Below are 13,970 nucleotides of genomic sequence, written 5' to 3' on the forward strand. Positions count from 1 at the left end.
CGCTCGGCAATACAGCACACTGAGAAATGACTGGCGTCAATTTCCTGTGGTGGAGAGATAAGAGTGAATAATGAGCCAGATCCCTGCTAGAGATTGGAAACAACACTTTCTGGCTGTTGGTTGTCACTTTGCCCCCTTTTGAAACGTGAAGACAGACAATAACCAGAAAAAAGTGACTCTAAATCAGATTAGAAAATATATTGATATGCTCCAAACCAGGAGAGACAAACAAGCTCCGAAGCTTCAGATGCCAGTGTTACTTACTTTTTCTAAGACACGTTTGCTCAGTCCTTTTGTCTGATCATAAAAGATGACATAACACCTTTCAGTTCGGCCGAGAAGAATACAAAATGTTTTGAAAGAGATTAATAGTCACACAGTAAATAGGATCCACAGCCAGCACGTGATGGGAAACACCTTGGAATGACGCCATAGTAAGGAAAGAAGAGGGACAGCCGAAAAAGTAATGCAGTTTACAATAATAAAGAAAGCAAAGGTGCGCTTTCAAAATAAAAGCTGCGACAAAACAGCCACATTTATCAGTGAAAACAGGAATTTATAGGAGTTTTTGGACTTTTTCTCTCCTCAGTGATTTGATTGCAGAGAATCGTTTGAATTTCTATTTAAGTAAAACGGAAACTAATTCTGTGAGCTAAAGGTAGTGTGTTTGCCATCAGGGCCCCGAGACTGGAACGGCCCGGCTGAGGATATTAAACTGAGTCAGTCAAGTCCCTCCTAAAAAAAATATATACTTTTATTGAAAATCTTACCGTGATTTATTTTTCTAATTTGAGCTTTTTTTTTTTGTAGAATTGACGTTAATTTCTTGTTCAATATTTTATTTTGGAATTTTTGTCCCTTATATAATGTACACTTCACCTCGGTAAGCATATTTTTTTTAATATGATTTACTCTCCGTGAAGAACTTTGTGACTTAGTTTTGAAAAGTGCTCAAGTTTATCATGAAGTCACATACCGTTTCTGAAGTTCGCTTTCTTTTCACGCGACTTCAGGCGCTTTTATTCTGAAAGCGCGCGGAGGAAGTTGCGGCTGTCTCGTAAGAACGTGACACCTGAAGCCGAAGGAGCTCAGTTTGAAAGGAGAAAACAACAACCAGGAAATTAAACGGAGGAGGAAACGTACTCGCTTCGGTGGAGCATCAAACTTTCGAGTATTTAAACGTGGTTTTAAAAAAAAAAAAAAAAATACAGCGTCAACTTTAAAGAAAGTTAATCCGTCGGGTTTCGGTCGGAGGGCTTTGTTTCCTACAACATGGACACGGATCCGGTAGGTGACAATGGCTGCAGCTTTTTGTTTGTGTTGTGAAGACAATGTCCCGGCCGTCACCGTTGCTCAACGGCAGGTGTACTTCCAGAAAAAAAAAAAAAAAACTTACCCGAGAGGGAAACCTGTTCCTGTAACCTGAAAGCAAGTTACAAAAAAAACCAAAAAAAATCCGCACGTTTTAACTTTTTTTATTGAAGAGAGGAACTTCCAGACTGGCCTGACAAAATGGCCTAATTAGAGCCACCGCTTAACTCGTGCAGACTATGGTGGAAATATAGTTTTTCATGGAGTTACGACCGTGTTTGATTTACTTAAACCAAGCCGGATACTTACAAATAAAAGCGTTTATTGGTTAGTGTATATTTTTTCAGGTTTTTATCCCAGTAAATAACTGATAAAAACGTTTTTCTTTTTTAGCCTGACGCCTCTAACCTGACACCATTAACATATGTAGCATTTTAATGCTAACTTATCTCTCCTATTGATTAAGATAATATACTTTTTTTTTTTTTTTTAAACTGAGCCGGATGGCTCCTTAAACCTCTTAATTGCCACATTTGATCTTGTAAATATTTTCCTGCATGCAACAATTCAGTTGCATTAAAATGTCCGCTTTTACAGGTGGAGCTCGCTGCTTGCTGCAAACTTAATTTAATGACATTAAAGGTGCCCTATGTAAGATTTAAGACCCCATCCCGTAATCCTCCTTTGTGCCTTAGGGGGGCGATAGTGAGTCGTTGTAGTGTCCTCAGACCAGCTCTCAGTTTAATATGCATTTCGGTTTAATATTACGTATTCTTGCCTTGCTGTTGGCTTTTTTTTTTCTTTTTAAATAACAGATTATTATGTAATTAGATTGTGAAGATCCAGTAGAGGACTGACTTAAAAAAAATGGCAGTTATGTTTATATTTTACGATACACTTTGCTTACCTTTGTTCTTAGCGAGAAAACAGCCACTGCCAAACATGTATATTGACGCCTTTTGAAATGCTTTTCTGGTTTGTGTTGTCATTAGTGGCACTAAAAAAAAAAACAATTTTGAATTTAATTGGTTTGTTTTTGCTACGTGAAATTTGGTCAGTAGCTACGTAGAAAATGACCCAATTTAGCTAATCACGCCGAGCTGTTCGAACGAGTCTCGACTGCATCTGAACAAACTGTAAGCTTTAACATATCAACTCCGTCTTTAACTTTATACTATAAGCTACTTTTCCAAGCAAACAGCGCAAGTCAACGCAAAGTATTGTTTTTCCCTCTTTGTTTGGGTTTCAGCCAATCGGTGTGTTTACTGCTTCATTCCTTTAAAAATAAAAAGGGAGTTAGATGCAAGACGGGCACAACTTTTAGTTCATATTTTGAATGTTTTAAACCAGTAATGTTTTAATGTAACTGCACAAGAGGCACGAAAAGATATAATATTATTCTGAATTCATTCAAACAAATTCTTTGACTCTATATAATCTACCTGTTACACTTTATACTACCGGTGCAGTTTGAAATCAAGCTCCTTAAGGAGTCAAACTAAGAATAGTCGAATATTAATAATGACATTATTCCTTAATTGCAACTTTTTAACATTTTTAAGCAATTTTACAAACACGTTTATTTAGTTCTTCCTTTGTCATTTGTCAGTAACAAAGTGAAAATGTTGTTTCCTGAGGTGAACAGTTAAAAAACTTTGAACAGTGACTCAGACCTAAATCAACAAACTGTGTTTTCCTTTTACCCTGCAGCCTTTATTAGTTATAATTATGTATTATTATCCCGTGTCTGCATGCGGTCTCTTTAAATCTCCTGTGCAGTCAAAGATTAGGACAATTTCAATATGAAGCCTACCAAGACAAATAAAATCCATCTTTTGCTTTTTACAGCCAAAGTCAAACACTTTTCACAGGAATTTTTTTTTTTATTTGATCTGTTTTTCATTTCAGTGTGCGTTTCCTTCTTTTTCGTTCTTCCTCGTATCCGCTGAGTAATTAAAAGGTGTCTTATCTGTCAGGCTTTCTGAGTTTTTACCGGAAGACTGAATTCACTTTCCGTGCACATCGGATATTTTTATGACACGTCAAATATTTGAAGAAGGTGTCGGCCATTAGTGAGCCTCACTGAGCTGCAAGCTCTGACACACAGGGGGGGGGGGGTGTGGGGGGGGGGGGGGGACGACAAAGAGAATAAACTTGATTTATACGGCAGGTAAATTAAAGTACGCCTCACGTCGGATAAAACGTGCTCCATCGCGCGATTTAATAGGGAAATAAAAATGTGTAAAAAAAATATTTTTTTTTAAAGTCAGCAAGAAAACTTTATCGAAAGCAGCTACATGGAAGTAACTCTGTAAAGGTTTTGAAAAGAGGAAAGATGACAGATGAAGGAGGAGATACCGTACGAAAGGGAAGGGTGACAGGACAGATGACACAGCAAAACCTGCTCGGTTTCCATAGAGACCGTTTTTCTTTACAGTCTGCTGCTGACTCACGGGACGTGGAAGTCCCTGTATGGGACACACACACACACACACACACACACACACACACACACACACACACACACACACACACACACACACACACACACACACACACACACAGTTCTGCTTTGAATTCACACCTACGACTATGTGAGAAAGGACAGCTCATCTTCCTCATTTCATTTCTGTCTGTTTGATGTTTTGAGGCCTGACGGTCAAAATATATCTAATATATAAGAATAAAAAAAAATGTACGACGAATCAATAGTTCAGAAAGAACTTACAAGAGACGTACTGCATCTTATATTTCAAATCTATCTGCGTTTAATTTCATGCATTTCATCTGTTCTCGTGCATCTCGTTTGTTTTCTGTATTTTTTTAAATGTTCCTTTATATCTATAATTCTCTTGCTGTGAAGCTACATTTTTCATATGAAAGGTGCTATACAAATAATGATGATTATTATTATTATTATTACATCTGTCTAAAATATAAGTCCAGCTCCCCCCCCAAAAAAAACCCCACTGGATTCTACATTTCCCACAATGCAATTCACTAGCTCTCCTCCCTGCCTCTTGATTGCACGCCGCACTGCTTTCCAGCTCATTACGTCGAAAAAAGATGATGGAAGTTATTTAATAATTGTTCCAGCTCGGTGTGTTTGTAATTCATAGTTATTTATGATTATTGCGTTTCAGTTCAGTTGTTTTAATGCACTGATGTGATTGTTAAATTATCACCACCTTCATTGCCACGTTTCAGTCCCATGTATTGACATCTGAATTTTTTTTTTTTTTACCTTTTTAATATGAACATTAACCCCCAAAAATTCTAAGTATCAGTCTGACTCTACTTGTTACAAACACATTTAAATACGAAGAAAATGTGTCGGCTAAATTACAGGAAATGTTGTTTTTTTCCACACAGTTTGATGTTTTGCATGTATTTGCCGCTAATTCCGACTCTTTCCTCTCGGCACCGTCTCAGGAGTGGGGGGGGCCGGAGATCGAGCCGGAGCCGGAGCCCAAGGACAAGGTGCAGACTTTGAAGGACCAGGTAGATGGAGTGAAAGACATCATGACCCAGAACGTGGACCGGATCCTGGCCCGGGGGGAGCGGCTGGACGACCTCATGGGGAAGTCCGAGGATCTGCAGGCCGGGGTCAGTGCAGTTTATTAGACCTTTTTTTTTTTTTTTTTTTTTACATTAGCAATGTTGTGTAAGGAAAGCGACTGGTACATAATGATGTCAGTGGTAGTCTGCAGGTAAACCAGTAGAACAGGTCAGTTTGGTATTGAGGACATTACAGGGCACAAATGAAGTGTGGCTTTTTTTTTCCTCGCCGAGATGCAGACGCGGGCCGTCTAGAGCCGCTTCGAGGTCGATATTTTGTCCAAAAATTTGATAACAAATGCTGCGTCTCGAGGAGCCGATCGCCGATCAGCCATCGATCACCGAGATCGGAGCCTGAAACTGACGAAGCTGAATCGTCAGTCATAATTAATTTCATTAAATGCAGCTGTGATTTTTTTTTTTTTTTTTTTCTGCAGTGAAATAATAACTTTCTGGAAACCCCTTAAATTTGAGTATTGCAGATCTCTCTTACCACCAAGTCCCGCTATTAAAAGGCAAAAAGATCAAATTAAAAGGTGGGGTCGACCCTGTTGCTCGGCGTGACGCATCCTTTATAAAAGGTGTGTTTGGTTGATCGGCTTTGTGAATAACTTGACTTTAATCAACATAATTCTAAAAATATTTCTTACACTTTTTTTGGTCACTCGGAGCAACTCTTTGAACTGGGGAGCTTTTTGTGAAACGGGCACCTGGTATGAAAAGTAAAGCTAATGCAGTAGTAGACAACAAAGTGCAATACCATTGAGGGCCACCAGGGGGCTGGCTGCAAAAAAACAACAACAACACCAGTCTGTCTGGTTAGGGTTAGAAAACATGTCGAAAACACCCCGTGCGTGCTTTTTTTTTTCCCAGTTGCACCTCATCACTTGTCGGACCTCAAAAATACAACACTGATGTCAAATATCTCCCCTCCTCCCCCCTCCCACCCACTCAGGCTCAGCATTTCAAGCAGACGTCCCAGAAGGTGGCCCGCACCTACTGGTGGAAGAACGTCAAGATGATCGTCCTCATCGTGGTGGTCGTCCTCATCATCGTCCTCATCATCGTCCTGTTGGCCACCGGCGTCATCCCCGTCGGTTCCCCCTTGCCGCCCATAACCCCCACTCCCGGAAAACCCTGAAGGAACACAAACACACACAAACACACTCCTATTGCACAATATACAAAGTAATATATAGACTGCTGTCTGGTGAAAACTTTTTAGTTTTTTTTTTAGTTTCTTCTGGTAACTTTCAGATATTTCATTCTTTGGTTTGAGGCACTTTAATGACACATAAGTTTTTTTTTTTATTTTTTTTAAATCCTTTAAAACTCAACAGTTATTTTTTTTTTATTATTATTATGGATTCCTTCAGTATCTTAATGTCGTCGTCCGTCGGGAATTTTTTTTTTCCCACTGATTCGCACCTTTTTACAAAGGACAGCTGGTACAGTTTAAAGCATTGGAAAACTTCCAGAAATCAGCCAACATATTCAGAATTTTTTGTTTTTGTTTTTTCGTGGAGGAACACTCACAAAACTAACAAGTTTTAGGTCACGGCATATTTTTATGAGTGCATGTTACCGTTCGTGGGCTTATTTCATGCAAAGTGCCTCTAGCTTCTTTACATTCAGACAATCTAGAGAAGTAAACAGTGTGTCGGCCGGATACACTCCAGCACTGTTTTAGTTATTCAGCTCTGTAACTGCTGTTTTGTGGAGACGGTTATGAAACTATTTCTTTTTTTTTTTTTTTTATGCACGGAGAAAACATCTGTTACAGGAGGACGATCGTGTTTGTTGGAACGGCACAAAAACTAGGAGTGCACCTTTTTAAATGACCAACCACAATATTTAAACTACTGACCGTTGAGGCATTAAATATGATACAAAAACCTAAATATGACTTAATTGTTGTTCTGTCTGATTTGAGATGCGGTGATTCATTTTCGTGTTTATTTTTGGAGACTAATTTGTGGTGGACTGGATTATACCGAGGTGTTCCTATTTTATTTCTTTTTTTTTTTGCCCCTCACGTTTAAATGAATTGGGTGGATAAAATATTAGGAACACCTCTCGGTAAAACCCAATTCGGTATCACAAATTTTAGTCAAAAAAAAAAAAAAGACCATTAAAATGAATCAAAACTTCTCTTAATCTAGACTGAATAACATCTGACCTTTATCAACTTCACGCCTCACCCGTCCGTGGTGTTTTTGCTGCGGATTATCGACGCACATTGAAAACAACACTATTTGCAGTTAAAGTGCTTTTGAAATGCAGAAATGTGTCTTATCTTTTCTGGAAAAGAAAGACACAAAGTTGTACATTAATCCTCTGTGGGATCATGTTAACTGTTTCCTCGATGTGTTTGAGTGCATGTTTATTTAAAATGCAACTTTTGTGGGGAGGGAGGGGGGTGGGGGTTTTGGGGGGGGGGGGGGGCCAGGCTGTTCACACACACACACACACACACACCTCTTAGTGTTGGATGGATCAGGCTCTTTTTCAACCATCCAGCTGGGTGAGATCACTTTTACAACCCCCGACACGGCTCCCCCTGCTGGGCTCATGTCAAACAACAGGGGCCCCTCACAGAATTACCCCCCCCCACCACCACCACCACCACCACCTCCACCCCCAAGACATGTGGCCTTCTTCTTCTTCTTCTCGTCCACTCGTGAACTGTATATAGTCAACATATTCTCACCGATATGTATATTTGCTGCAGCTGTTACAACCAGCGTGTTAATAAATAGAAGTCTCTAATTCTTTAGCAGTTATTGATTTAATTGTTTTTCCTAATCAATATTTGATTTCATGAATGTGATCTCTGTACAGACAGACTTGATTCATCCTAAAATGGTACGGTTCAATCACTCTGCTGTCAATCATTTTTCCAGACGAGGTTATGAATAAGGAGTCTTTTTTTTTACCAGACTCCTGCTCTGCCTTTCTGTCACTGAAAATGTTTGATTTTCTGGAAATCTCCTCTTCTTCTGATGACTTATGGTACTTAATGGTTTTAATGGTCCGATATGAAATAAATAGTATTTACCACTGCTGTCTCCTGACGGTCTCCTTTGTTGTTTGCTCAGTTGCCACAAGATGGCGACAGTGTGTGGTTGATCGAAAATTTGGTTTGCTTTTCACACACAAATAATCAATAGGAAAAAAAAATTATTTTACTCTGATATGATCTTATAAATGATAAATAAATGATCTGGATCCATAAAGAGAGAAAAAAAAATCAATGTTGCTAAAGTTGTAAAACAAAGTAGGTCTTTGTGACAAGTAGTTAATTAGTCAACTTTCTTCAGCTGTGTGGTTGCCGTGGTAACGGTACCTCCATGGCTGCACCACAGTGAAACATTAGGGGTTTTTTTTTATAATCGTTTGATACATTTTTTTATTGTATTTTTAGAATTTTTTTTATTATTTGTTGTCACGTTATTGTTTTTTGATAACTTTTTCTTTGCGTTTTACCTTCAGTGGGATTTGAACTAACATTTTTTTTTTTTTTTAATTATCACTTCCTGCTTTCAAGCGGCGTTCGTCTAGCCCAGTGTCCACAAAAGCGTTTTGTTTTTTTTCCCCCCCCGAGTACAGCATTTTTTTAAAATTATTATTTTAATGAAAGCCAGCAGCTCCACGATGTCCTGACCGTTTATTCTGCGCTGAACCATTAACGTGCAGCGATTCTTTTTCTCCGGTCAACGACAGTTGGAAAAATATTAGCTCCGCGCTCGTCACCGTCACCAGCCATCCAATCCCAGAGAAGGAAAGCGGGGCGGGACAAACGCGGTGAACCACCGACACTGCTCGCTGATTGGTCCGCCCTTCGGAGTGGGCTGTGCTCCCGGACGGTTATCGCAGCCAGAAAACCGAGCGAAAAGTCCGGCTGGCGGTCGTCACCACTGGAGCATCTTCAGCGCTGACGAACATCTGGAAGCAGAGAGACTGAAGCAGAAAACACGAGTTCACAAAAAGAGTCGCACGTGCTTTTTTTTTTTTCTACTGGAACAGGTGAATCACACCTGACTGCAGGTCAGTTGTTAATTCGGTTGACAAGATGCGGCAGACCTGACAAAGACAGTAATTTTAACCTGTGAGGGAAACTTTTTTTTTTTTTTTTTTTGGTGCTGAATTTTAAACTTAATCGACTGTTTTCAACAGAAACCAACAGTCTCCGCAAAATAGTGCTTCCAGCTGAATGCTAACATGTCAACGTGCTTCTTTCCGCATGCCAACATTTTCTGGTTTGCATTGAACACAAAGAACACATGACGCTGATTTTAATTAGTTTTGCAGGTGTAAATCAACGATGGGAAACCAGCGGGCTCACAGTTATGGAGAGAAAGTTTGTTAGCTTTCATGGGATTGTCAGAAAAGGCGGGCAACTTTTTTTTTTTGTGTCTAACTTGCTCATAAAGGGTGAGGTCAGCTACTGATGTCCTGTTTTTCCAGAAGTTCAAGTTTTCATATGATTAGGATCCATAAATGCAGCAGATTTGGGACAGGCTGCTCACAAACACAGCAAGCGACAAGACGAACATGGTAAGTGAATATTACACCGATTTTTCTTTTGTACTGTAAAGTTTAAAGAAAAAAAAAAGACAGATTTGTTTTTGGCAGAATGCTTTTTGTAAAATATACTCTGATACTTTATAATCTGAGGGTAAAGTTACACATGGAAATGAAGGAAAAGCTGCAAAGTTGTTTTTAAACGACAAATTGTGATTTAATTTAATTTGATTAATTTCAGATACCAGTTGCAGAAAAAAGACAAAACAATATAAAACAAGACCGATAATTTCTCTGTAATAGATATTTTTTGGCCGTGTGGACAGTCATCAGTAACATACAGTTGCTTACATCCTAAAAAAATAAAAATCGTCACGCCTCCTCCTGAGATAAGAATCAAGATGCCGGGAATGTTTTGTTCTGCCTGTCGGGTTCCTGTTCCCGTCAACGTCTGAGATGTTGGTTTCCTCTCGTGGCTCAGAAGTCAAAGGTGAAGGAGAAAGCTTGTCAGGATACAAATTACTCTGAGGTCAAACTTCTCTTTGAATGTCTCGGCCATCGGGTGCTGCTTTTTTTTTTGTTCTTCAGAGCAAACAGAGGTCACCGCAAACACTCTTTTTGGTCTGAGAAAAAAACCTGCCTGACTTCATACTATATGTCTCTTTAACTTCCTCTTTTCATTCAAGCTCAAACCAGAGTACAAGTTTCTTTCAGTGCTGATGAAATCTAGTTTTTATGTATAATTTTGCTTTATATTTGATTTGAAAACGAACAAGATTTTGGATTTTTTTTTTTTTTTTTTTTATCATACTACGTTTCACTTATCATCTGAGGTTTGAGGGACATTGGAAATTAAGATTTAATGCCTCACTGTGAAAATGTGAAGATATTTAAAAGAAAAAAGGCCATCTTTAATAAGATTATTTCAAAGTCTAGACAGACAGAAAAAAGCTTGGTTACCTTAGTATAAGAGCAAGAAGTCAACAGCCATGTGGAGCTGAAGCAAAATGCAAATTTGCAACATGCTGATACTTGAATGTTTAGCAGGTGTACGGTTTACCATTTTTAAAATATTTTTTTAGCACGCCATCATGCTAACCTTTGCAAATTACAGCAACAATTTAGTAATGTTGATGATTCAAGGCCAAATGCAGGACGTGGAGACACGTTGGGAGTAACGTAACTGAGAAGAGGTCTGATGAATTGACGGATAGATATATTAGTGTGTCGTCGACATAACAGTGAATAAAAATATTGGAGTTGCAGTTAACATGAACCACGGGTCACATACAAACCGACAACAGTAAAGGACCGAGCATATAGCCCTGAGGAACACCGCGGATGATAGCAGCCATGCTACATAAGGTTTCCCCACTGAACCAATCCATCTTCATCTTATACATGAAATGCTTTTAATTCTTTAATTCTGCAACATTTCATCTGCAGCATTTTAACATTTCAAAATATTTTAACTTGTGTACTTTGAGCTACTTTGCTAAAATGTGTAGCATACATATTTCTATGTACATATTTCTTAAGCACACTACTTGTGTTAATGTACTTAGTTTCTTTTCCACTGCTGCTTTCCACAACCTTCAGTAGTCGCAGTGATTCATTCTTTGGAAAGTAAACATTCAAAATAAAAGCTGTATTGGCGAAATTATTGCACGCGTTACCGCTTACCAGCTAACGTCTTTTTCTCTCCCAGGACCTGGAAAGCATGGCGGCAGAGGAAGCGCCACAAACTAAGTTGCAAAACTTGAGCAATCAGGTGGATGATGTCACAGGCACGATGAAGAACAACGTGGAAAAAATGATTCACGCAATCGAAAATGCGGACAACCTGTTGGCCAAATCGGAGAAGATGAAAAAAGATGTCGGTCCAACTCTTGAGTTCATGTTTTACTACGATTTGTGTGACAGTTTCTTTGGTGTACTGAGACTAAGACGTCGTTAAACTATCACTTCATCATCCTCACTTGAACCCTAATGGCAGAAGTAGACACCTTCCTCTTACTTAAACTTTAATTTAAGTGCTTTTGAGTCAGACGTTGTTCCAGTTGCACCTCTTTAAGTGATAAAAGTTCGATACCCAAAAACTTCCTGTACACAAACTATCATTGTACTTTCCTGATGTCAGGAAATTGTGTCTCTTTCAGTAAATGCTTGCATGAGAGGAATTACTTTGCAATGTTACAAAGACCTTTTGGTTAGTCATAGCCAGAAAAGCGTGTAATAACATGAGTCATGACAGTGAGTCGTGCCCGTGAGCCTGCACGCACCGGTGGAATAACAGGAATCCACTGACAAACCAAAACGTTAAAAGTCTTTCACAATGAAAAAGTACCTGTGCTTTTAATGTTTAACGTGTTTGGTGTTGTTGCCGTGTTAGAATGGCGATACATGTTCTTTTAGGTATAGTATATCGTGTGCTGTTAAGCGGATGAAGCTAATGAATATTAAGAAAAGTGGACCTATATGTCAGGAATACACGATGTGTTTCTTTAACGTCCTGTCTTGTCTGTCTTCCTGCTCAGGCTGAAAAGTTGGGGGAGACATCTGAGAGAGTGGAGAGGTCTTACAGGTGCAAGAACGCCAAGCTGATCGCGGTCGTCGTGGTGATCGTCGGCATCGTCGTCCTCCTCATCATCCTGCTGGCCACCGGGGTCATCCCGGTCGGCGCTCAGCCTCCCACCTCCAAGCCCTGATCGTGTGATCACAACGGTTCCTGCCGGGTATCACGGCAAAATAGAAATAGACACGCCTTGGCCCGTCTAGGCGCGCAGTTACACGTTTTTCCTGCGGTAGATGAAAATAAAAACCTGCTGCATGCGTATGTGATTTACTGGAAAATTAAACTTATAGCTGAAACGCGTGTTTGGGGTTTCTGAATAAGCACACGGTTGGGGTTAGGAGAAAAACAATTGTGGTTGGGGTTAGAAAACCAAAACCAATTCAACATAAAAAGTGTCACTCCTGGATTCGAACCTCCTTCCTAATACTGCGAGAGAGAAAAAAAGTCCTCTGTTGTGCTAAGTTGGTCACATGATCATTCATCACGTGACATTTCCGTGTGTAAATTTCACGCTTTCAAAACGTGTCACTGTCACGCCTAGACATGCCAAAGCGTGAAATATATATATATATATATATATATATTTCACGCTTTGCCACGGTACTGGATTGACTGTGCATACAGACATTTGAGTTGAGTCACATTCACAGCTGCTGGAGGCACAAGAGCTCTCCACGCTTCAACATGTGGTACTTTAATTCAATAAACACGCCACCAGCGTGTGCTGTTAAAGGTCAGTTCGAAGGCTCACGTGTGTTCACACACACTCGGTCAGTTTCTTCCAGCCATCCAGCTGAGACGGATCGTTTACAGCCCCTGCCAGGCTCACCCCGCTGGGTCCATGTCAACCAATCGGGCCCCTACAGTCGTAGCTTATTCGAAAATTATATTCAAAAACCTATTTTTCATAATAAAAGTGTAAGTGGAGTGTAAATTGCCCTTTAGAAACTATTTATTAAAGGCTTTATTTATGTTGAATGTGATGTCTGTATATTTTTTTCTGTGGTTTTGTGACGGACCGGTCCCGATCTGTATTTTTTCACACACTCTCCGTGTGTTGGTCCTCGCTGCGTGAAGCCGAGGTCGTTCGCTGTTTGTACGAGCTCCAGCTGCAAGAAGGTCAGTCGCTGTGTCAAATTAAAAGTTCTCCTTTCAAATTAAAAGCCCCCCTCCCCCGTACCTGCCATATACTTTTTCACACTATCTTTAACTCTTTGTTGAGCAGCATTCACTGGTGTCTTATTTTGGAGATTCATGATGAATACACAATATTTACTGAGTATTTATTTTGCTGTTTGTTGTTCCGCCACAAGATGGAGACAGGAAGTCAGGCCGATCTGAGACTCGAGTAAGTAGAGCAGAAGGGATTGCCCAAAAACTTCTGAGTTGCTTCAAATGAGCTCTTGGTGAAACTATGAAGGGTGTTACTGCACATTTTACCTCACTTGACTTGAAGTTTGATGTTCAGTGCGTTTTACAAGCTTCAGTTTCAGACATACAAACAAAGTCGAAGCAAAAATGCAAAACTGAAATGTTTATGTGGTATTTCAAATCGCATGGCAGAAAAGGTCATCTAACTCTGCAAACCAAAACGTTGAAACAAAAGTGGGTCAAATTGTACTTTGAGCACTTTAAAGAATGCGATAAGAAAAAGAAAAAAAGAAGGTACAAATCACACCCAGATGGTGAGGCTGATCGCCAGAATGTCTCCACTGTTCAAGCAGCAATTTTCACTTCTTTATCTGTCTTTGTTATTTTGAAAATGTAAAACGAATGCAAAAAAAACACAAAAAGTCAACAAAAGTACCTTTTGAGAATAGAGGTGAACCATCCCTTTCATACGATGTCAAGATCGAACATGAAAAATAGACCAAACATTTTAAACATTCCAAACCGAAACCAGAAAGACAACTGAGCTGAGCAAAAACAGAAACCCAGACTCTTGAACAGGTTGTGACAAACTCACCTCTCCTGCTCGATCAACAACAGTGAGCCTCTCTAT

At 39.6% G+C, this 13,970-nt stretch overlaps 2 protein-coding genes across 2 annotated transcripts; both read left to right on the forward strand.

Annotated features, from left to right (window-relative positions):
- Positions 1 to 1,048: 1,048 nt before the first annotated feature.
- On the forward strand, positions 1,049 to 7,459 carry vamp8 (vesicle-associated membrane protein 8 (endobrevin)). Its single transcript, XM_069701552.1, has 3 exons — positions 1,049 to 1,287; positions 4,744 to 4,917; positions 5,825 to 7,459. Exons 1-3 carry the CDS (start codon positions 1,273 to 1,275, stop codon positions 6,008 to 6,010), a joined length of 375 nt encoding a protein of 124 aa, XP_069557653.1. The 5' UTR covers positions 1,049 to 1,272; the 3' UTR covers positions 6,011 to 7,459.
- Positions 7,460 to 9,322: 1,863 nt separating this feature from the next.
- LOC138622583 (vesicle-associated membrane protein 8-like) lies at positions 9,323 to 12,946 on the forward strand. Its single transcript, XM_069701465.1, has 3 exons — positions 9,323 to 9,426; positions 11,102 to 11,269; positions 11,931 to 12,946. Exons 1-3 carry the CDS (start codon positions 9,370 to 9,372, stop codon positions 12,099 to 12,101), a joined length of 396 nt encoding a protein of 131 aa, XP_069557566.1. The 5' UTR covers positions 9,323 to 9,369; the 3' UTR covers positions 12,102 to 12,946.
- The last annotated feature ends 1,024 nt before the right edge of the window (positions 12,947 to 13,970 follow it).

The sequence above is a fragment of the Brachyistius frenatus genome, unplaced genomic scaffold (assembly GCF_029030835.1).
Source record: "Brachyistius frenatus isolate BFR_SWC_R1_liver_20210118 unplaced genomic scaffold, ASM2903083v1 Contig_37, whole genome shotgun sequence".
NCBI classification, from domain to species: domain Eukaryota; kingdom Metazoa; phylum Chordata; class Actinopteri; family Embiotocidae; genus Brachyistius; species Brachyistius frenatus.

Excerpts from the sequence above, each read along its gene's own strand:
- LOC138622583 (XM_069701465.1), top strand. The coding sequence starts at position 9,370 with ATGCAGCAGATTTGGGACAGGCTGCTCACAAACACAGCAAGCGACAAG. Across the intron at positions 9,427-11,101 it reads CAAGCGACAAGACGAACATG|GACCTGGAAAGCATGGCGGC; the intron begins GTAAGTGAATAT and ends TTTCTCTCCCAG. Across the intron at positions 11,270-11,930 it reads CGGAGAAGATGAAAAAAGAT|GCTGAAAAGTTGGGGGAGAC; the intron begins GTCGGTCCAACT and ends CTTCCTGCTCAG.
- vamp8 (XM_069701552.1), top strand. Across the intron at positions 4,918-5,824 it reads CCGAGGATCTGCAGGCCGGG|GCTCAGCATTTCAAGCAGAC; the intron begins GTCAGTGCAGTT and ends CCACCCACTCAG.